Source organism: Paroedura picta, chromosome 1, assembly GCF_049243985.1.
Source record: "Paroedura picta isolate Pp20150507F chromosome 1, Ppicta_v3.0, whole genome shotgun sequence".
NCBI classification, from domain to species: domain Eukaryota; kingdom Metazoa; phylum Chordata; class Lepidosauria; order Squamata; family Gekkonidae; genus Paroedura; species Paroedura picta.
Window position 1 is genome coordinate 97,014,104 of NC_135369.1, and position 24,323 is coordinate 97,038,426.

At 42.9% G+C, this 24,323-nt stretch overlaps 1 protein-coding gene across 6 annotated transcripts in view; it reads left to right on the forward strand.

The window, feature by feature from the left end:
• The first annotated feature begins 982 nt into the window (after positions 1-982).
• TFB1M (transcription factor B1, mitochondrial) overlaps positions 983-24,323 on the forward strand; it is a 39,509-nt gene continuing 16,168 nt past the window's right edge. Inside the window, exons 1-7 of one of the 6 annotated variants that reach the window (XM_077349037.1) lie at positions 1,217-1,746; positions 1,861-1,981; positions 3,022-3,183; positions 8,593-8,744; positions 12,481-12,589; positions 12,946-13,097; positions 18,574-18,693. In XM_077349037.1, coding sequence (XP_077205152.1) covers positions 3,045-3,183; positions 8,593-8,744; positions 12,481-12,589; positions 12,946-13,097; positions 18,574-18,693 — 672 coding nt within the window. In that variant the 5' untranslated portion in view covers positions 1,217-1,746; positions 1,861-1,981; positions 3,022-3,044. The other 5 variants (XM_077349051.1, XM_077349060.1, XM_077349069.1 and 2 more) reach the window with 5 other exon arrangements.

Sequence of the window (24,323 nt, forward strand, 5' to 3'; positions counted from 1 at the left end):
TTTCCCCTCAAGATTCTTTGTATGATGAGGAGTCTCACTTAAGCCTCATTCTTGTATTTTGGTTCCTTCTAATGTCCCTGTATCAGTTTTTGCCATTTGTAAGCATTCTGTCTGTCAAAAGAAATAGACATATTGTTAAAGTAACCAGAGTTTCCTCTGCATTGGCTACAAAGCAGGATGTGTAAACCCAACCTTACCTACCACACCTCAGAGGACACTACAGTCTTGGATTTGTTGTAATCTACTGCATACATCTGATAGAATGGAAAGACCTAATAAATGAATGATGATGTTGAATCATAGTGGCTGTAGACCCTGGGTCCCACGTCCTGCTTAACAACTACTTGTACTCATTCTCACAGCAAATGCAATCAGATTGTCTTCTTTTTTTACGTAGGGGCCTGCCTTTCTTTTCTTTAAAGTCTATAGTCTCAGTATATTCCTCTAAAACTCTGCCTCCAATGCGAAATGAGGAAAAGCCAATCCCCCATAAACTACCCCCCCCCCCCAAGGAGACCCTTTTCTTGCAAGACACAGCTCCTAACATAGAAATCTCTCCTTATAAAGTAAGGTCCGTGAAGGTGGTTACTACAAGAAAGAAAAGGTAACTTTCTTCTTCCAGGCGGGCCCTCACCACTGAGCTGAACCGGTATTTTTTTATTCCTGAGATAAAGTTTTTTTTCCCCGGGGGGGCTATTTTTTAATTCCACGTTGTGAAAAATGCCAGGATATCTGTCACGACCCAGCGATTTCCTCCCGACATAAATTCCGAGGATGGAAGAGAAGAGGGAGGCTCCTTCTGCGCATGCTCAGAACCCCACAAGCGCTAAAGTGCTCGACGATGACTTCTGCACTCCCCCTTCATCCCACCAGCCCGCTTCACCCGCACCCAGCGCCTGCCACGCCCGCTGCTGCCGCGGCCGACGAGAGCCCACTGGGAGAAGCACGAGCCAAACGGGGAGGGAGGCAGAGAGAGAACACGGTCGCCATAGCGCAGCCAATCAGAGCATGCCCAAGGCCATCTCCGGCGTCAAAGCGCGAGGTCGAGAGAGCGCCGGCCAATAAGAAAGCGGATATTCACTCTTGGGCGGAATTCCTTCCCCAGAGAAGACGAAATGTCAGAGCAGAGCGTCCAGTCTAAAATCTGTGAGGAGGAAGTTAATGCGTTCTGTTCCGCTAAGTGTTCATCCGGGGTTACAAGAGGTATTTTGTTTGCTTCCGTATTTTTGTTGTCGGTAACGCCGCCAGAAGTTTGCCAAAATAGGCAGCCTGTCAGAATTTCGATCTGGTGCATTATCCCCGCCTCCTTTGCACCATCTGCTGAGGGCGACGTTTTCTAACCGCAACTGCGTCGAGTGGCTTGACCTGTTGTACTCCCACTGTGTGTCCCACTCGGCACCCGTAATGCGCGTGCGCGCAAGGACAAAAACGGCGCTTGGTTCGTCGAGGCCCGCGAGAAATTCTTGCTCTCTGGCGGCAGTAAACTCAGCGGAAGCGCTCGTGATCCGCCGGGGGGGGGGGGGTTCCCTGTTGCTTGAGCCTCTCCGTTGCCAGCCATTAACACTTGAAGATATTGCTGGCCAGTTTGTCAAAAGCTTCGCCTGCCCATTTCTGCAGGTTAAACTGCTGCAAAAGGCACAAGGGGCGTGTTTCTCTCGGGCAGGTGGAGCTCTAATCTTTGGCCACAGGCAAGCTTGAAGGGAGTGTGTGAGGTGTCCAGGATTCTTCATCCCCCTTCCCTATAGGGTTCGTGGTCTTTGCAAATTCTTTGAGAGGACCTGGGGCCGAGCTATATTTAATATACTAGAATTAAGTGATTGGGTCTTACTAATTATAATAATTGTTATGTCTATGATTTAGTGCTGCAATCCTGGCAAGGAGGACGTGGGGTGGGGAGGAACCTTCTTTTAGGGAGATGCCATGTCTTGCTGTTGCCGTACTCACCCAGGATGTAGGAAATGTGTGCTGTTGCTGGGCTTATGTGAGTTTACAAAGATCAAGAGAATTTTTAAACAGCTGTGTGCATAATTCCCCCTGATTCATTTGTAAGGTTATTGGATTATTGTAGATTACATTTATCTCATCTATAAGATGTGGGATTGTGGACCATAGCAACATTTCTAGTAGTAGCTAGATAGAAAGGTAAAGCATAGGTACTGCCAAACAGTGGTTTGACAAGCTGTGGGAGATCCTCATAATAGACAAAATATCACAAGTGCATACTAGACAAGTATCACAAGTGGTTAACATCTCTACTTTCTCTGTGAACATTATCCTCAGATAGTTGCCTGTTCTAGAATATATAAAAAAATGAGTTGAGGTTGCTTCTTGAAAGACTAAAATCCTAAGCAGAATTACACAGTTCTAAGTTTATTGCTGAACACTGTTGGCTAGATTTTTTGTATTTATTTACTTCATTTATATCCCATATTTGTCTTCAACAGGGTCATTGTTTCCCTTTCCCATTTTATTCTCACAAAAACCTCATAAGTGTGAGATTGGCCCAGGGTCACCAAACAGGCATCCGTGGTAGAGCAGGGGTTTGAACCTGTGTCTCCCAGATCCTAGTGTGACATTCTAACCACTATACCACACACTATTTCAATTCTTTAGTAACAAAAATTTCTGCTCCCCTAGAATATTCAATCTTAGGGACTGGTCTTTTTTTTCAGGGTCTAACAAAGTTGTTATATTGTATTTCATATGAACGAGCAATTGTCTCCTTCAGTGTAGTTGCCATACTGTTTGTTTTGAACTGTTGATTCTGTTATCGCAACATGTTTGTAATATTTTATGCAAAAGTAACAATGAAAACAAGTGCTACACAAATGTATCACTGTACATAATATGTACTATTACATTATACTTACAAAATAAAATGAAAACATGTATTCTGTTCCTGGCCTAATTTTAAAATACTCTCATCTTTGCATAATTAGAATTAAAATCCAACATGTTGATTATTCAATAGTTACATATTTCATTCTAGTTTAATATATCAGTATTCTGATGTTCTCCTAGGGGAAAACAATAAATCTTGATTTATGGCTGCATCAAGATCAAGACAAGTAGCTGCTTTCCGTCTCCCACCTCTTCCAACAATTGGAGAGATTATAAAACTATTTAAACTTCGAGCTTTAAAAAAGCTATCTCAGAACTTTCTTCTGGACCTGAGACTTACAGGTTAGTTGCCTTTTTTGTTATTTTATTTGACATCATGGTTTTCTGAACAACTTCAATTTTGCTTTTTTTTGCATAGATTTCTGATAATAGATTTTAAGATGAATAAAATGCTTTTAATGCCTAAAATGAGACTTAAACATTGCAGTATTTATGATATAACTGATGCTTCAGGACTCTCTTATGCTCATTCTCACAGTAAAGACTGCTGTGAGTGGCACGGCATCATATGCAGTCTCTATATCTTGAGGTACTTTGTTCTAACCTATCTACACATCCTACATCAAACTGTTTTTACAGAAATTTGAGTTGAGATGCTATCAATGCGATAATGACTTCCAGCTCAATTCCTTTTCATCTGAGCCATGGAGATAGTAGAAGTGCTGAACTGATGTGTGCAATTTATAATGGGGTTGAATTAAAGCTAATTAGCTGAAGATTGATCTAGACAAGATGGAGGTTCTGGTGGTAGGTCATTCAGTCGCTTTGGTAAATGGCTTTGAAAAAACAGATCACAAAATCTGAAATAAAAACTGTAATGACAGAAGTCTAGGTGCTACATATTTAGAATTTGCCTAGACTAGCGGTCCCCAACCTTTCTCAGGCCTCCGGGGTGAGGGGAGAGCCGATGGCCCAGGTGCTGCGAAAACGTGCATGCACAGTTGCTGCGCATGCGCGTTTTCGCCACCAGGTGGCGCTAACGTGCATGTGCGGCACTGTGAGTGCGCGTTTTCACCACCAGGGGTGCTAATGCGCATGCGCGTTTGCGTCACCAGCGTGCCAGCGGCTGCGCCTGCCTCTTCCCTTCCTTCTCGCTGTGGGCACGGGGAGGCAGGCACGGCTGCCGGCGGCCCGGTACCGTGGCCTGCGCGGCCTGCCACCGGGCCACGGACTGGGGGTTGATGACCCCTGGCCTAGACAGGTTGTATGAGAGAATTGTAACTTTTCTCTCAGATTGTTTCATCAGACTTTTGTTTTATACATGACTGGGCTTTGCTGTTCTTTAACATCTGCTACTTAGTCTTAGTTTAGTTGAGTATGTGAGTAACCACTTTACTCCAGTGATCATTATTTACAGCCTGCCTTTTTTACTGAGATTTGGGGTGGATGAGAAAATCTGGAAAATGTGGAAATTGCTGGCAGAAGATGTAGTGATGGCCACATGAATAGATTCATGGAGGACAGAAATCTATCAGTAGGTATTAGCCATGGTGACTAAAGAGAACCTCCATGTTCAGAGGTAGTCAGCTTCTGAATCCCAGTGTCAGGAGGCAACATTTATTATGTAGCTTCTGTACTGCCCCTTCGTGATTACTCGGTGCAAGGCATTGGTTTCTATGCCCTATTGTTGGCCCTCCAAAGGAACTGGTTTGCTACTGTGTGAGACAGGATGCTAGACCACTGGTCTGATCCAGCAGGGCTCTTTTTATCTTTTTACATCTAATAAACAATGGAATAGGACTGTGTCTGTGTATAAAGTGCCATCAAGCCACAGATGTCAAGGTGAGACATTCAGAGGTGGAGTTCCTTGTTGATCTCCCATTAGAACCAACCCTGCTTAGGTTCTGAAATCATCCAGGTCAGGGCAAGGATAGAACTAACATAAATTAAGTGTGACCTGTTAAATGATGCAATAAATGTTATCCAAGTAGAAATATAATGCAGTGAGAGCATTATAAAAACATACTGAAACAGATATTACTAGTATAGTCAACCATCCTGTTCTGTGTGTAAATGTCTTCCTGAATTATTATTTCTTAAAATACACTATTCCTTTATTAAAATGCCCTCCAAGCAGTTCTGTTTTACATAGTTTGCTGAAAGTAACAACTGGGAGCTGCCTTACTGACATTTTCAGGCAGACCGTTCCGTGGGGTGGGGACCTATACAGAAATCACACATGTAATGGATATTTACTGATCTTACTGATTTGCAGAATGGCACATTTGAAAAGCCCTGTTCACATGAGTGAAGTTGTCATGACAGGGCATAGGAGATATGCAGATATGAGGGCCCAAGGCCATGAAGGGCTTTGGATGTAACAACCAGGACCTAGAACTGAACCCAGTAACTAATGGGTAGCCAGTGGAATGATTGCAGAGTGGGTATAATATGCATACACTGCCTAGTTCCTGATAATAACCAAGCTGCAGCATTCTGCACTAACTGAAGTTTGAGTTTATTTTGAAGAGAGAGTGCATTACAATAGTATAGGCTAGATATTACTATGGTGTGGATTCAGGTAGCTAGGTCAGCCAAGTTAAAGTCCGGACCTTTCAGGCTAAATTAACTTGGAAGAAAGCATTTCTGTGGCTGCATCAATTTGCCTTTCCAGTATTAATGATCGATCCAGTATAATCCCTAGGCTTTTAATTGAATGAACAAGGATCAGTTGAATCTCATCAAAAGTAGGAAGCATGATGTTAGTAAGACTTCAGTCTTCTTGTGTCTTGAATTGAAGTCCCCAGATGACTAGGGACTGGCAAATATAAATTCCACAAAGAATAATCATGATACAGAGTGCTGAATCTACACGCAGATGGCTATTAAATTGTTATAGATAAGATGGCTTTTTAATTGTGGCATAAGCATTTGTAGGCAACAGTCAATTCATCAACCGTAGAATCTTCCCATTCTTACTATGTGATACATTAACCGAGGATTAAACAAGCGGCTTCCTACATATAAAGTGCGTACTGTGATCCATTGCATAAACTTGTTGTAGTGCTTTTCTTTTTCTGTCTTGCTTAATAAGTTCCTCTGATACAGTCCTTCTTTGCTACTAAGTCTTAAGTGAAGCTGATACTTGTTTCCATTTCTCCTGTCTTTATATTTTAATATATTAGTGACATTTTTTGAATATCAGTATTAAATCTCTGTGTATCCCTGTTTCTTGATATAGTGAACTATAACCTTCTCTAGTAGTACGATTTTGTCTAATATAGCAGTTCTCAAAGTGGACAGTATGTCCACCCACCCCGGTAATGGTGGAAGGATCCAGGGAGGCAGTGAGGAATTTGGGGGCTGTAGGGGGGGGTGAAAAATTGAGTGGGAAGCAGTGAGGAATTTGAGGGCACTCTGACTCTTCCTGCTGCAGCTGCATTTTCCTGACGAAAGACATTCCAAAGTAGGTAGTAGTGACCCTTGACTTCCTTGGTGGTCTCCCATCCCAAAACCTGCTTAGCTTCCTGGAAGAAATGACAGTTTCAGAAAGTGGACTGGATGGGGTCATATTCCTGCTGAGCTCCTTCCCATTCTTGGACTCTCTATTTCCCAGGCTCCACCCCAGATTGCCAGGAATTTATTAATCCATGGTTAGCAACCTTTCCCCAAAAGTTTCCATCTTTGGCAGTCCAAAAAAGTTTGGGAACCACTGGCCTAGCATGAACTGCAAAATCAAATATAGCTAAAAGGAAGGGGTGTTTACAAACTGTAATGGGGAATACTCTTTAAAATTTATATCTTAGAGGTTCTAGCAAAGTTATTAATAAAATAGAAATGCTTCTGCAATTTTTTAAAATTAGAATTTCAACTATATACATATAAATTATGATAAATATCTCAGTTCACCACTGTGCTGTTGGACCTGCTGATGCATTAGGAGCTGCCACTGCTGCACCATGGATCAGATAGCTGGGGTTGTGAGTAGAGCAGTGTGGGGGCATTTGGCTGGGCAGGGAGGGTGGTAGGAGGGCAGGCATAGAGGGAACAGGAATGCGGATTCTCTCCCTATGATTTTTGAGGGCTGTTCATGTGTATTATTTAATTTAATACAGTTGATGACCATTCTAAAATGAACTAATTGTTAGTCATAGAAATGATTTCACTTAATGAGCCCAGCAGAAGATAAACTACCATTGTTTTTGATGTGGGAACATTTCTATTGGCAGCATGAGGGAGAAGTGCAGCAGAAGTCTACTGACGTGACATTGTATTTGCCCCCCCCCCCCACGCACACTCCTGCCCTGCATGTGAGCAGTAGAACAATGAGGCTGCTTCCTGCCTCACTCTGAGGCCAGCCATGACTTAGGAAGGGAAGAGAGGAAGAGGAGGAAGAAGGGAGCACCACCCGCCAGTCCGAGCGCAAAGACCATGGTCTGAAAGCCACAGCAACAGCCAAGGGTAGCCTCAAGTGCTTTGGTAGTGGTGGAGGGTCAGGGCTTGCACCGTCTCGACCACCATCCTTTCGCTGCTGCTGCTGCCACCTTCACTGTCCTCCATGAGCAGCCTGCTGCTTCTGGGGCTGGAGAGCTGTTGCTGGAGAGCCGTTGGACACGGTGGCTGAATGAGGAGAATGGGCACAGATGGCTGATTGGAGAAAATGTCTCGCCAGCAGTTCAACTTGGCGCTCTGGGTCAGCCTCGGCGCTGAGCACAATCCGTTCTTCATCTGTGTTTTCAGGGCTGATCTGCAAGGCTGCATTGCCTCCCAGACTGACTACTTTCCTTGTTGGGAGTGGGCTCTGAGGAACTCCCATCCCGCAGCAATTGCCCCTGCAGCTTCTGGCCCATCTCGGCTGAGTCCATAGAATCATAGAATAATAGAGTTGGAAGGGACCTCATGGGTCATCCATGATATATGTAAGTGGGTGTGGGAGTGCAGGGACAAACTAGTGGATTTTGCACCTCAGTGCAACCACCACAAACAGTTCCTTAGGCAAACCTACTGGCCTCAAATGTGGTACTAAGACTAGGGGTTATTGGTGGGGAAGGAGGGGTGTGGAGGTGCTGGAGGCTGGGCTGAGACTTAAGGAGCTGCTGAGGAATTTACCCAAGAGGGTGAGCCCTCACCACCGGTCTTCTCTGGAGGACCCCCATTATGGATTGGGTTGGCTCCTAATCATTTACCACCTTCCTGTGGTAATGCTTACTGTGTCATCGTTTCTGTACTCATTATTTTTGGTAAAGGCACAGAAGGTTTACAGTTTAAAATTCAATCATAATTAGGGTCATAATATTAATTGGACATTTCAAGCTTGGGGGGAGAGAAAGAGGCAAGATGTCTAGAAACTTCAAAAGCTCCTTCCCTCATGCTTCCTTCCTTCCTTCCTTCCTTCCTTCCTTCCTTCCTTCCTTCCTTCCTTCCTTCCTTCCTTCCTTCCTTCCTTCCTTCCTTCCTTCCTTCCTTCCTTCCTTCCTTCCTTCCTTCCTTCCTTCCTTTTTTCTCCCCCCTCCCTTCTTGCTTGCTTCAGTTTTTTTTCTCCTTTTCTTCTTACTTTGATTCTTTCCTTCTTCTTTCCAGCTGTTTTCTCCATAGGAAATGGTGTCTGGAGATGAGATGTGACTCTTGATCACCAGGCCCTCATGTGGAGGTTGGCAACCCACCTGCCCATAGTCCCACCCCCTCACCCTGCCATGATGTCCCCACATAGTGTGAGAACAAGAACCTCACGTCATTTTTTCTTAATTGCAGATAAGATAGTGAGAAGTGCTGGCAGTCTGAAAGATGCCTACGTATGTGAAGTAGGCCCTGGTCCAGGAGCAATCACAAGGCCCATCTTGAATGCTGGTATTGCAGAGCTCCTGTTAATTGAAAAAGATCCCCGTTTTATCCCAGGACTGCAGGTATGAAAATATTTTTCTGGAGATTTCCATCTGACATAGTTTTGAAAGTAAAATAGTTTTAAAAAGTAAAAAAAAAACCTGTGCCTCTGTTTAGGTTTCAGCTATAGAAGAAAATGTGTACTTCAGCTGGGGAGGGATGTTTTGGGCGGGGGGGGGGGGCAGGCTGTGCTGTCTCAGAAACATCAATTGCCTAGGAAGGTGTGAAGAAGAGTAGGCATTTATACCCTGATTTTCTCTACCTTAAGAAGTCTTGGAATGGCTTTCAATCGCATTACGTTCCTCTGCCCCCAACAGGCATCTTGTTAGGTAGGTGGGGCTGAGAGAGCTCTGTGAGAACTGACTGGCCCAAGGTCTCCCATCAGGCTTCATGTGGAGGAGGGGGGAATGAAGCCTGCTTCTTCACGTTAGAGTCTGCTGCTGTTAAGCACTGCATCATGCTGTCCTATCACCTTTTCTGTCTGGGCATTTTGCTTCAGTCTTGTCCCTTCCCCTCACCTTCAGATGTCCACAGTGATGAATGATAACATTTTGTATATAACTAGAGCAAGACATACTATTTTGTAGTTGCCTCCTCTGTAGCAGGAAATCTAGGATCTGTAGAGGGAAAGGAGAGAAAGAGAAATGCTGCATTTCATTCAGTTTGCTGCCTGGTTTTACCCATGACTATCAAACCATTTTGCTCTAGCTTGCCTCTAAGCAGAATACCTTTTACTCTCCAATGAAACATTGTTGTCAAGCTCCTGTTTTTAACCCCCCATCAAGAATTAGGGCTAAAGGACTGGGGAGGCATCTTGCTCAGGCAGGTTTAAACTCCAGACTCTTTTTTCCGACAGTAAAAAAGTGGTGGTATCATATCCAGGCAATCTTAAGCACCACCCTCTTTCACTACAGACAAATAATGCCCTTGGGCAGATTTAAGTAAATACGTGCGAGGAATAATGAATTGCCTGAGAGCCAAGACTACAGACACTCTGCTCATGTTCAGGGTGCTAATTCTTCACTACATGGTCAGCATAAACATCAATCTGCCAGGTGTTAGGGGATAATTTCTAGATTGAAGGAAGTGATTTGCAGGCGGGTGCAACTTCAGAACTTCCTACTTTAGTAATTAAGGCACTGAGTCTCTCCACCCATTCCCAACTTTCCTACCAACAATCTTTAGCCCAGCAATGTCTCTTGAGAGAGGTGTGCTAATTAAATCAACAATGAACTTGTATTATTGATCCTAAGGAAATTTTTTGTGGCTGGTGTGCTGTATTGCCAAACTACTCCTCTTTTTTACACATGTTTGATTGTGGGCACTACCGCACATGGAAATTGGGGGGGGGGGGGTAATTAACACTGAAAGCTCTACATTTTAGCACATAGCTAATTTCCATGTTATTTAAATTTTTTAGCCTGCCAAATAGATCTTCAAAACCACATAAGTGCATACAGATACAGTATGGTTACAGTTGCAAGTAGCCTGGAGAAAAGCTGTCTCTTTTATAGAAGCTTAACAGGACATAAAACCTTTATTAAATTTATTTATTTATTTATTATATTTATATACCGCCCTCCCCGAGGGCTCAGGGCGGTTTACAGACAACAGGGAGGATAGAACATGGCAACAGGTAACAATAACAGCAGTAATATTATAACAATAATAATTTAACATGATAATAACAATGATACATAAAATAGAAATTGTAAGAGCCTCAGCTGAACTCTTACTGGACCCTGTGGGCAACCGATTAATGTTGGTTGTAGGGGGGGGGGGAAGCTTGAGGGCCATCTGGAAGCAGTGGTTTGGTCGACCTCAACCAAATCCCTGGCAGCCGCGTTCTGGACTAGTTGCAGTTTCCAGATCAAAGATAAGGATAGGCCAGCGTAGAGTGAGTTACAGAAGTCCAGCCTAGAGGTGACAGTCGCGTGGATCACTGTGGCCAGGTGTTCCGGGGCCAAGTAGGGCGCTAGTAGCTTGGCTTTGCAAAGGTGGTAAAATGCCAGCCAAGCTACCATCGTGATCTGAGCCTCCATTGAGAGGGAAGCATCAAGTATCACTCCCAAATTCCTGGCGGAGTGGGCCACTTTTTGCTGTACTCCCTCCAGATTGGTTAGGCGCGCTTCATCGCTTGGACTTTTCCTGCCCAGCCACAGGACCTCCGTCTTTGAAGGGTTGAGCTTCAGACGACTTTGCTTGAGCCATCCCGTCACCGCTTCCAGGCAGCTGGCTAATGTTTCTGGGAGAGAGTCAGGGCGGCCATCCATCAGGAGAAAGAGCTGGGTGTCATCGGCATATTGGTGACAACCCAGCCCAAACTTCCGCACCAGCTGGGCAAGAGGATGCATAAAGATGTTAAATAGGGTTGGAGAGAGGATTGCCCCTTGGGGGACTCCTCAAGCCAGTTGGTGGTGGCTTGAAGAGCTCTCTCCTAATGCTACCCTCTGTCCACAATTCCGGAGAAAGAAGATCAGCCACTGAAGGGCACTCTGATCCCGACATCGGCAAGGAGCAGGATGTTTTCCTTAGTGATGTGTGGAAGTGTTACTGTTAGTACAGCTCTTGGACCTTCATCCATGACACCATCAAGCTCTGCCCATTGAATATCAGGATTTAGCATGAACACTTCTAAAGGTTGGATAAATATTCATTCTCTTCAAAAGCCTTGGACACGTGCACAATTTCATTACCTAGAGACGCTAGGAATGAGTCTCTCTTCTGCTTGAAGAGACTTTCATAAGAGTTATTATGTTATAGAAATGCTGCTCAGTGTTCTGAAGATATTTCATTTGTTAATGCTGAAAAGAAGTACTTGAAATAAAACAAGTTAATTATTTTCAGCACTTATATAACTGTGTTTTTACTACAGGTAATTATAAGTATTTATCAAGTACTTTAAAAGTGTGAAGTGCTCTTTTTATATTTTTGCTATGTTCCACACAAGAACATTGTAAGAAAAAGATTGTGTAAAAAATGAGCTTGCTTTTTTACTAGTGGGCTGATCCACTGGACACTATAATGCTGTTTCCACAGCCTTTGAGAGAAGAGGCTAAGTTCAGGTGTAGCATTTCCTAAGTTTTCAACTCACAACTGAAATGCTTCTCTCCTTCCTTTTTTCCATCTTGATAGTAGATTTTCCCTTTCTCTCTGTAGTTTAATATGAGCATAGTTTGCTACAGTTAACTAGGATTGTGTAGTATCGTGGTTTCCTCAGACTGCAGATTGACATGACAGTTGCCTGCAGTCCTGCATAACACTCGCTGAATTCTTCCTAGTTCAGACATTATGGCACCTACAGTTATGCCAAGCTTGAAATGGAGGGGGAAATCTGTATTTGAGTCATATTAGTGCTAGATATCTGAATTGAACCCGAAATAATGGTTCTTTTAAATAATAAAGCATAATAAAAGGGGGAAGAACAGAAAGGAGTAGAAGCGAAATGAATGTCAAATTAGAAATACTGCCCAGAGAGAAACTCCTCGGGAAGAACATGATTTTAAGGCTGGAATAGCAATATATATATATATATATACATATATATATTTCCTTTCCTGCTCCATAGCTGTTGCTGTAGTTGTATTCTTCTATTGTTATTGTTATTATATAAAATATGTGTAATGTTTTTCTGCATAAAATCTTAAAATTGTGAAAGTATTTTCTTTAATTTTATTAATGGCATGCATACCCAGTTGGAATACTTTTAATCTGATTAGATATTAACTAAGCTAAACTTGCTTTCTTTGAAAATCTCAGATGCTCTCTGAAGCAGCTCCAGGAAAAGTTCGTATTGTTCATGGAGATATTTTGACATATAAACTGGGGAAAGATTTTCCACAGCATCTTAAGAAGAAATGGGAAGATGGTAAGGATCACCCCGGATCTGCTGATGGTTTGGAGAAGAAATTAATAGCTCCTATACAACCACCAAATATACACAACAGTTGTTTATCTTATATGTACTGATACAGAATTGATGTCAGATTGTTGGTGATTATATGGTTATGGAAAATCATAGAACCAGCTGCTATTGTAATCTTAATCCAGTGTTCTTGCCCTTGGCATCTGGATGTAGCACAAAAGTTAACTTGGCATTTTGGGGTGGATTATACTATGTGTTATTTAACACAGATGAGGAACATACATAGTTTGACATTGCATGCCATAGTCTTACATTGCAATCCTAGGTAGTTACTGATTCTTAAAGTTTTTTTCTTGCAGATCCCCCCAACTTACATATTATTGGGAATCTACCTTTCAGTGTTTCAACCCCACTAATAATCAAGTGGTTTGAGAATATAGCTGAAAGGAATGGTCCATTTAGTTATGGTAGGATACAGATGACCCTAACGTTTCAGAAAGAAGTTGGGGAGGTAAGTTTGCCTGTTGACCTATTAAACACTTATAAACTGTAAAAGGCTAACAGTTGTAAATAAAGAAATGCTTGGTAATGGTGCAAATTCTTTCCTGGAAATAAACCTCATTAGAATCATGGAGTTGGAAGGGACCTCCAGGGTCATCTAGTCCAACCCCTGCAGAATGCAAGAAATTCACAATTATCTGCCTACCCGCAGTAACTCCAGTTCCATGCCCCCCCCCAAAAAAAACAAGCCCTGGTCAGTCTGATCTGGAGAAAATTCACCTTCTGACCCCAGAGTGGTGATCAGCATTTTCCTGGGCATGTAAGAAAGGGCCACAAAAGCCAAGCTCAGACACAGTCCCTTCTGCCCACCCACTTACAATCTGCCTAAGTTCACAGACTCAGCATTTCTGTCACATGGCTATCTGGCCTCTGCTTAAAATCTTCCAAAGAAGGAGAACCCATCATCTCCCGAGGAAGCCTGTTCTACTGAGGAACCGCTCTGTCATAAACTTCTTCTGGATGTTAAGCTGAAAATTCTTTTGAATTAATTTCATCCCATTAGTTCTGGTCCGACTGTCTAAGGCAGCAGAAAACAACTCTGCTCCATTCTCTGTGACAGTCCTTCAAGTACTTGAAAATTGCTACCATATCCCCTCTTAGTCATCTTTTCTCCAGGCTACACAGATCAACCTCCCTCAGCCTTTCCTCATACATCTTGATCTCCAAACCCCTCACCATTTTCGTGGCGTTTTCATGGCAGACTCAATACGGGGTGGTTTGCCAGTGCCTTCCCCAGTCATTACCGTTTACCCCCCAGCAAGCTGGGTACTCATTTTACCGACCTCGGAAGGATGGAAGGCTGAGTCAACCTTGAGCCGGCTGCTGGGATTGAACTCCCAACCTCATGGGCAAAGCTTTCAGACGGCTGCCTTACCACTCTGCGCCACAAGAGGCTCATCAAGAGGAGTTAGTTTCAATTAAAGAAACTAGTTGTTTATGGACTAGCCTTTCCATGATCCTAGGTTGCACTTCCCATTGCTCATCATGTGACCTGATTTTGCTACAATTAGTAGGATTTTCCCTCTCAAGAGAAGACTGAGGAGAAGTAGGAATTGAGCAGTTCAGCTGATCACCTGCTACAACTTCACTTTCTTGTCCCCGCAATGGTCCTACCATGTGCTTACTCTTTTTGTGACTTTGAATATAACTAAATAACTCTTTTTTGTTGTGTTTATCTTTTTTGTTAGCCTAAGCTCATACTGAGTGGCTTTTCTAACACTCTCCCTACTTAAATAGATGTAAGTAGGATTCTAAGTAGACCTGCTTCGGAAACTTTGTAGTTTTGTATTTTTGGAGCTAATTCATGTACTAAGTATACACTTCTTCTATTGTCTTCATTTTCCACCAATCATTTCAAGAAATGAAGGAATAACTACTGATGGTCAGAAGGTGTGGCCTGGAATTTAGTGTTACCCATCTTCCATGAGGTTGCACCCCCATTGAACAAACAGAGTTATAATCTGGGGGTGCTCTTGGATCCTGTCCTACTGTTGGATAAGCAGGAAACAGATGTGACCAACTTTGACTGCATCCTTTCATGAACAGAAAAGATCTAGCTGGTATGGTGCATGCCCTGGCTAGGTCTAGATTAGATTATTGCAGTGCATTGTACATGGGGCTGCCCTTGAGAAATGTTCTGAAATGTCAACTGATACAGAATGCTATGGCCAGGGTGTTAACTGGAGGGGTTGTAGGAACCATATCACACCAGTTTTAGTCCATCTATGCTGGTTTCCAGTACAATTCAAGGTGCCTTAGAACCTCAAGTGGTTTGGGACCAACATATCTTAAGGACTACATTCTCCCTTATATGGATGGGCACGAACCTAAGCATTTTGGTTCAGTGCAGCTCCCTAACTGAACTGGACTTGTCCCAAATTCAACCAACCTGTTTGTAGAAAGGAGTGAGATTGACTGGGAGAGTTACACGGCTGGCTGCTTTGAAGCAGGAGGCAGTGTTTAATGGTTCATAGCCATTTATACCTAATAGTTGATAGCTGATGGGCAGACCTGTCAGCCTGTTAGATTTAAGCGGCTCACAGCCATTTCACTTCCCCCAATTTGGAAGTGGGTAGGGGGAATAAAATGGATGGGTTGAATGGCTCACGGTCATTTAAACCTAACAACTGATGGGTGGACCCACCCTACTCAGCAGTTGGGTTTAGATGACCCAAACAACTAAACAAGACAAAAATCTGATAAATGTTCAGGAGCTACAAACTGGGCCAAATTTGTGCCAAATTTGTGCTCATGAACTGATTTGTGCCTACCCTTACTACCTTATGCATCTGCCTGACCTTGATGCCCTCACTTTCTGAAGTTAGGTTTACGGCAGGCTGTTGGACATTCTCAGTCATGGCATTAAATTCTTAACTCTCTCCCTAGAGAGAGAGTTTCTAGTCAACAGATCTTGATAAAATCCTGTCATCTGTCAAAATCATTGACTGTGCATATCAGTGTTCCTATTTATGATACTGTGCAAGTCCTGAAATTATTTTGTGCTGTTTAGGGCACAATCTTTGTTGGTGGAAACCAACTCTAGCATGGAGTAAAGAACTATAAGTGCAAAGAACCAGAAATAGTTGACATGATGCTGTAGCCCACTCTACCTGCAGTAAAGTATAGGGTTGCATCTAATTCTACAATCTCAACACAACTTCAGCAGTATATATTTCCTAATTGGTCTTGTAGGTTTTTTATACCAAGATATACTATATTGGGACTATATTACTACAGTCATAGGCATTTACTACACACTTCACACATATAGATGTTCTCTACATCAAAAGCAATTGTTAAAAGAGTATCAACCAAAAGCTAAATTTGCTCCTGTGGAGGTTAGTTTACTATTCCCTAGATTTTGACTTTTTCCTACTTGATTGCTACACATAGATGAGTGTTGCTATTAAAATAACAATCCTTGTCAAAAAGTTGAGATTTTGAACCCTTGATTTCAGGGATCCATGGAGCTGTCTGTAGCAATATTATTTACAATCCTGTCCTTCCTCCAAGTGGTTCAGGGCACTGTATTTGGTTTTAATCTGCCCAATTCCCGCAATCACCAACCTGTGAGAAAGCATCTGGTCCAAAAGGACTCAGAGCACTAAGAGGGATTTGAACCCAGATCTTTCTAGGCTAGTACTCTAAACACTATATCTTTGTTTTGTTGAGCCAGACTTCTTGCTGGCTAAAATTGTTATCTGCCTTCTTTCTGTGTTCCATGATGAACTGCACTGCAGAAGAACTGTGGTATTATGTTTTTGCCTAGTTATGCTTTGGTAGAGAAAAGGATATGTATGTTTTTGCCTAATTATGCTCTGTGAGAGAAATAGGTATGTGTATACGTACTTGGTTGGATAGAATCATGGAATTAGTTGAGATGTGTGTGTAGTAACTCCTTAAGAGTGATGTAACCCAATACCTTACAATTTGATTTGTGAAATCTATATTCCCTAGTAGGTTTTTTTTTTTTTTTGTATACCATGAGAGGCTGCATAGCTAGAATCCTATCTTCCACTGCAGGGAGATAACTGAGGAAGAGTGTGAACAATAATCTAGAGTTGCTTATGAATTCCAATGGAAGTGTGTTTAAATTACACAGTTTGTTTTGCAGGCATAATGTTATACCATCAGAATGGGTTAGAACAATTGTTCCTAAGCTCTGTGCAGCCTTCAGAATACCTTCTGGTCAACTCCTCCTACATTCACATTTATCTTTTGCTGTGTGCATTAACAGTGTCGACATAAAATTTATGCTGATCCAAAGCTATTATTATCTTGGAGTAAGTTTTCCCACCAGCAGAGCACTGTGCCTTGACAGCATGTCAGGATTACGGACAATCAGCAAGCATCCTTGTGAATAGCATCATTCTGTCCTGTACTGCCAATGCTTTTGATAGATGTTAGGTAGCTTTTCCTCCATCCTCCCCAATTCATCTCAACTTCCAAAACGAAACTGCAATTTTGATTACCTAGGATATACAGAATGGCTGTTGAGCTTTGGGAGGAAAACTCATGAGATCTTGGCATTTTGACATGTAAAATCTCTCTCTTATTTACCAAATAATATATTATTTTTAAGAGCCTCTTGTGGCGCAGAGTGGTAAGGCAGCAGAAATGCTGATTGAAGCTATCTGCCCATGAGGTTGGGAGTTTGATCCCAGCAGCCGGCTCAAGGTTGACTCAGCCTTCCATCCTTCCGAGGTCGGTAAAATGAGTACCCAGCTTGCTGCTGGGTGGGTAAACGGTAATGACTGGGGAAGGCACTGGCAAACCACCCCGTATTGAGTCTGCCATGAAAATGCTAGAGGGCGTCACCCCAAGGGTCAGACATGACTCGGTGTTTGCACAAGGGGATACCTTTACCATTACCTTTTATATTATTTTTTTACTGCAAACCTGGGCTCTCCCCTAGATCTGTAGAAACATTTGCTCTTTCTGCCCCTGTTTAGCAGATGTTTTTATCCATAGGGGCCAGATTCAGAATTAGATACATAGATATTCTAGTCAAGGTGAAGGGGTCACCTGAGCCAAGCTGCCCAAACACCACAATTGTCTGACAAAGCAAATCTCTTTTATCAGCTCTCAGTCCATGTGGGTTTTGGCCTAAAAGCTCCCCTTCAGTTTGCTAAAATAACTGATAGTGCGGGCTGCTATTCTGTGCTTTAGTGCTAGGGCTAACAGATTAGGCTTTCAGATCTAAAAAAGATTGGAAATGTAGAACAGTTAGTTAGCAATGAAAGGAAATACAAAGAGCTGAGAACTTAAATGCAGTCTGTGCTTTATATAGCTCCAACCAGCTGTATGTGCTATCAGGTTCCTTTCTTAATACATGACACACAGATTATAGTCTTTCTGCACATAATGTGGTTTAATGAGATGCAAAGTAGCATGCACAATAAGTTTCTTGTAGTTAGTTGAAAAGGGGCTAAATCTACAAGAAATGCAGCAACATGATCATGGCAATTAAGGATGGGTAGGAACTAGTTCAGGAGCCAAAATTCAGCATGAGCTTGGCCCTGCTCAGAGCCCCAGAACCAGTGTTTGGGAAAGGCACGTTCCTTGAACATCGACTAGACTTGTCCGGTTCAGCTCTTCAGGTCTTTTAAACCTAACATCTGAGCAGCATGGGTACACCAATGACCTGTTAGGTTTAATGGCTGGTTTAATGGCTACCAGCAATTGCAGTTTAATAGTTGACAGGCACATCTGCTATACTGATAAGTATAAATGGCTGTGAGCTATTTCACCAGTCAGTTTTGCTTCCCTGTGCTTGGAAGCTGTATGGGGAAACCAGGAGAGGGAGGAGGGAGCAAAACCAACCTGTGAAATGGCTCCCAGCCATTACCATACAACAGGGTGGGTCTCCCTATCAGCTGTAAGCCTGAATGAATTTATATGCAAAACCTTCTCTTTTTTCCCCACAGAGGCTGACAGCTTGTTCAGGATCAAGGCAGCGTAGCAGACTTTCTATTATGTCTCAGTATCTGTGCACTGTTCACAATTGTTTCACAATTCCAGGCCAAGCGTTTGTCCCCAAGCCAAAGGTGAGTGTTTTTACTCTAGTAAAAAGAACCATGTACTGTAACTTCAGACACTCCACTGTGGAATAAGAAGTTTAATGCAGAGCTTAGTTCTGATGGGCAAGGAGTTCCTTTATTTCCCTTAACAGAAATGAATGCATTGGAGTTAAAGTTGCACAACTGTTTAAGCTTAGCTCCAGGATATTTTGAAGAAGTAAATTCCCTACTAAATAACTATTTATTGCTGGGTGGAAGTAAAAGAATTGAACTGTCCTGTATTAAAAAAAAATCAAGAGGGGAGTACATAGTCCTGGATTCTAGAAGGAAAAAGAATACAAGAATAGGAGAATATTCAGTTTAAATAGTTCTTCATAAACTCCAAGTCCATGAAAAGTTGATGTGGATCAGTGCTTGTGAATTTAATACGTACCAAAGAGATTCTTATTTAATTAGTGTGGTCAGCATATTAGATCTTTTGTAAGTGGTAATATTGATTTAAATAACCGCTGTTCTACAGTTTCGATTTGTTAGATTGTTGCAAATAATACTATTAACTGACGTTCTGGGATCCTGGTTGCCTGCCTCTCCCCCCATAGGGATACCTCTAAATCTTCATGAGAATCTTGATGCTATGAGCACAGCATCCCATGACCTCTCCTGAGAGTTATACTGTTAAACCTACCACATAGCTGATTTTCCTTCACTCAGTACATGGTGTAGTTTGTGTTTCTGCATTGCACATGCCCTTTTCAGCCAAGATGCCTTCACTTTCAGAGATGTATAACTGCAAAAGATGCATCTAGTCTCAATACTGCAGCTGGTGTTTAAAGCTTTTTTTATATAGTATACTTATCAGTTAGAATCATAGAGTTGGAAGGGATCTCCAGGGTCATCTAGTCCAACCCCCTGCAGAATGCAGGAAATTCACACCTACTGTGTGCTGTTCCTTGACACCTTTGCACTTGGTAGCCAAAGGTTTCCATCCTTGGAGGATATCTGTTCTCTTCACAGGCTCTTTCTCCTTTTCTCTGTGCAGAGGAATGACTCCTCATCTCAGAAGTTCTAGGGAATGTAATTTTGCTCAGATTTCTACGAGTTTAGGATTCCCATTGCTGACATGTGCAGTGTGTATGTTCTATTCTAATGGAGTATAAAGAGAGGCATTGTTTGGTGATTCCTGTGATGTAAGACGACTCTCCCAAGCAAACAAAATTACCGTATTTGCCGGCATATAAGACGACCCCCCAACATTCCACTCAAAATATAGAGTTTGTCACAGTACTATGGGCCACTGTGGGCAGCTATGTCTATCCCAACTGAAGTGCACCCGGCGTATAGGACGACCCCCCCCCCCACTTGGAGGCATGTTTTTCAGGGGGGGAAAGTAGTCTTATACGCCAGCAAATACTGTGGATGGATTCCTAGAACAATAGGCAGTGTTGTTGCTCAGACTGATTAAAAGTTGTAAAATAACTGTCAGATGGCCAGAGAGGAAATGTAAGCTGAAAATCTGCTTTTGCAAATAGATTAATAGCCTCTTACCCTGACACGAGATCTAGGTATAGGTTTTAGGGATGTGCAGAATGCTTAGTAATAATGCAGGCTTGAAGATTATACTTGGCAGCAACCATGGGGGGAGGGGGGAGGGAATCATGTTTATAAATCTAAATTGGCCCACTCCATTTAATCTCAATTGCTGCAAACTGATACTTGGATATTGTTTGACAAACTTTCCCAAGCAGTAATAGCATTGGAGCCAAACAAGCTTTGTTGAGGCAGATGTGGAAGTGACTAACAATGCAAACTAGAAATTTTCTCAATGATACAGAGTAAACAGTGTGTCCTAATCAGAATAAAGATGTCTGTTTCCATTGTTACGTATTTTTCTCAATTACTGCTTCCCAATTAATTCTGAATTACATTTGTATGTTATGTAAATTTGCTTTACAATATGCTTCTGGCCTTAAGTCATCAGACTTGGTCATTATTACTACTGTGGATATGGAAATGTTGCTTTTTCAAGGGCTTTTCAAAAGATTACTATTGTAGTTGTTGCCTAAAACTGGGTAGTTTGAGGAAGGCTTTTGGATAAAACCAGCAGGAGTCAACCAGGGACTTAGTTTTGCCTACCACTCTGCGAATAACGGTCAAACCAGATGAGTCAATGGTATCTTAGAACAGTATCTCCGTTGCTTCATATGGAAACTTAATTTTAAATTCCTGTTTGCATTCCAAGCTCACCTGTGCTCTGGGATGCCTGTTTGCTGTCTGGCTGTCAGTGGAAGCTTCCCCTTCCCCCTTTGGTTAGCACGAGAAGATGAAGCCTGAGGTCAGTTTGGACGGGCAAAATGGCAGAGCTGTTGTATGAACAGTAGTAATTCAAGTGCTAATCAATGCACAACCATAGTTCTCGGTGCTGGCATTCCCCTTTTCTCATCCTCAGTTCTATAGATTAGCTGGAAACCTTTATGTTGCCACTTCAGAGTAGTCTAGAATAGAGGTCCCCAACATGGTGCCTTTGGGTGTTATAGGACCTTTCATGGCACCCATCAAGTGTTTTTTAGGGCCAGATATAGCAGAGCTTCTGATTGGCCATTGAAGATCTGGGCTGATTCTGCACTTACTTTGTTTATTCCATTGTGGATCCTGCTGAATTCAGATGAACTCCGATCTTCCTCTATCCCCCCTCCCCCAACAAACAGAAAGTGTTCTGCATGTGATTAGGGAATCTCAGAAGGGGGGGGGGAGCCAAGTGCACCAGGAGTCTCTTTCTTTCTGTTCTTGAACAGTGGGGGGAGGGGATTGGAGACAGCAGAGGAGGCAGAATAAAACCAAGAGGAAAATCTCTGCTGAGAAATGTTAGGGCTTCTGCTGAGAGAAATTAGGACTTCGGATTTAAGGGAAGCCTTCCAACCTGGGAACTGATGCCCTGACCAATCAAGGCTTTTGACAGCAAGTTATTTTGGGGAAAGCAGACAGCTGTACGCTTACTCATGCCAATTTCTCAAATATCAAGGGTTATATCCACTCCAGGATGTCACAGGGGAAAGATAGGGTCACTCTGGATCAATCATGCTTGTTACAAAGGGAATATTTAAATCACCCAAAATCAAAATGGAAATCACATTCAGTGTAGATGGCAGGGATTGAATTGACCTGGGATTGGAATAAAAGCTCCGTACAGATTCAGCCCTGATCTGTGGTGCAGATTTTTTTTTTAAGTTTGTTTGGAGGTTCTAGCAGGGAAGAACGGTACACTCCTTCTATCTGGGATGGTCGTCCTCTACCACCGAGCATGCAGCTTCGGGAGGGACGCACATGGAGTGGTGAGGGAGGTAGGGAACACCCGCCTAGCCAGCCAGATCAGCCGAATCAACCCTGGCGATCAGTGGGGTGACAGATGTCGCAGCCAGATTGCCCTCACATTTTTTTTAAGTTGCTTTTGCAGTTGCTGCTACCACAACTCAATGATTTTCACTTTGTTACTGAAGATAAGCTGTGCAGTCTCAAAGGCATCTGGTTAAGCAGAGATTCTGCCCAAATCGTTGACAAGTTACTATTACGGTTAAGCAGGACCATCACCCCTGCCATTTTTGTCAGAATTCCAATGGTGCTCATAGGCTCAGAAAGATTGAGGACCCCAGATCTGGACAGTCTTAGAACTATTTACTTTCTTCATATCTGCAATTAATAGGAAACCAGAAGTAGACTGCCTTTGTATAAAAGCATATGGGTCCTTAGATGGTTCTGCATTTGTCATTTATTCCCCTCTTATTTATAGAGAAGGAGAACAAGCTGTGCTTTGGTTTGCCTCATGCTTCCTTTGTGTCTTTCCTTGCCTTGCTTTTTGCTAACAAGAAGCTCCTCTTTTGGCTTTGGAGGCTGCTGCTGTGTAGTAGTTACCTTTCAATTTCATTTTTATCCATCCTTTCCTCCAAGGAGCTGAGAGGCATGTGGCTTCCTGCCCCCTTTTACCCTCACTAAAACCATGTGAAGAGGATTAGCAAGCAAGAGCTCTGTGGCAAAGTGAGAGTCCCTCAAATTGTTACCCAGCACCATACACCATGCCCGATCTGGCACACTGATGGACATATGTGTGGTTCTTTAGGTATGAATATGGGGTGATATCTGCTGTGCCTGTGATGGAAAGTGTATACTTGTGGTAATGTTCTTTGTGGGTACCAGATGCTGTGCCCTTCTGCCTGAATGTTGTAACAGTGAGAGATGCCTGAAGGGAGGGTGCTAGTGTTAATGACTGTTCTCTTTCTTTGCTTCCCTACATGTAGTGTTTCTTTTGCTCCGACATGACTTTGTTGGCTATAATTGCTGGTTATTTTTCTTCCTACACCATGTCTTTGTGGCCTTTGTCAGGGTATTTGTGCTTTTTTTTTTTTAGCTGGGTCTGGTGGGAGTGTAGCTTGAGCCATGTATCATTTGTGTTAAGGCAAGCTTGGTGTAATGCCTTTTGAAATAATTGAATTGAGTCTTCATCTCAGACAATATACCTATGTTAAGATTTTTTTTATTTATTGAATATTTCAGCAAATTATTGGGCTGCTACAGTTTCTCACTGGCCATTCATTACGTTTTAAATATGTTCTGCTGCTGCTGTGGATTATCTTCTTCCTCCTACCAGTTTTCCTTCTAATTTTGAAAATCATCTCATAAAAGAATGCTCATCTTCAAGGACAGTCATGCTTTTTTCAGTATTATATGGGGATACTCTATTCCAGGGGTCCCCAACCCCCGGTCTGCGGCCTGGTACCGGGCCGCAAAGGCCATTGTACTGGGCCACCAGCAGCCGCGCCTGCCTCCCCCCCTGCAGTGAGAGGGGGGGAAAGAGGCCGGCGCGGCAGCCGGCGCTAATGCGTGCACGGAACTGCCGTGCATGCTCGTTTGCGCCCCCTGGTGGCCAAAACGCGCATGCGCAGCAGTTCCGCCCATGCGCGTTTTTGAGCAACTGCAGCAGCCCGGCCGCTGGCTCTCCCCCACCCCCGGAGGCGGTCCCTGACCAGATGAAGGTTGGGGGACCGCTGCTCTATTCTACTACTAAAATAAGCCCGCTGAAATATTTGAGACTGCTCTAGATTAAATATATTGTAGCTACAGGCCTGATGACTGCCCCCAGAAATCATAATGAGTGTCAGTCAGTCAGTTGGTCAATAAATAAATGATAAGCTATTAATTTCAAGTCAGGTCACTGCATAGAATCATAGAATAATACATTTTGAAAGCACCTCCTGGGTCATCTAGTCCAACCTCTTGCACTATGCAGGACACTCACAACCCTATCGCTCATCCACTGTAATCTGCCACCCCCTTGAATCTTCACAGAATCAGCTTCTCTGTCAGATGGCTATCTAGCCTCTGTTTAAAAATTTCCGAAGATGGAGAACCCACAACTTCCCGAGGAAGCCTGTTCCACAGAGAAACTGCTCTGTCAGAAATAAATGTGTTTAAATGGAATTTCTTTTGAATTAATTTCATCCCATTGGTTCTGGTCTGTCCCTCTGGGGCAAGAGAGAACAACTCCGCTCCATCCTCTATATGGCAGTCTTTTAAATACTTGAAGATGGTTTTCAAATCCCGTTTCATTCATCTCTTCTCCAAGCTGAACAGACCTAGCTCCCCCAAGTTTTCCTCATACGTCTTGG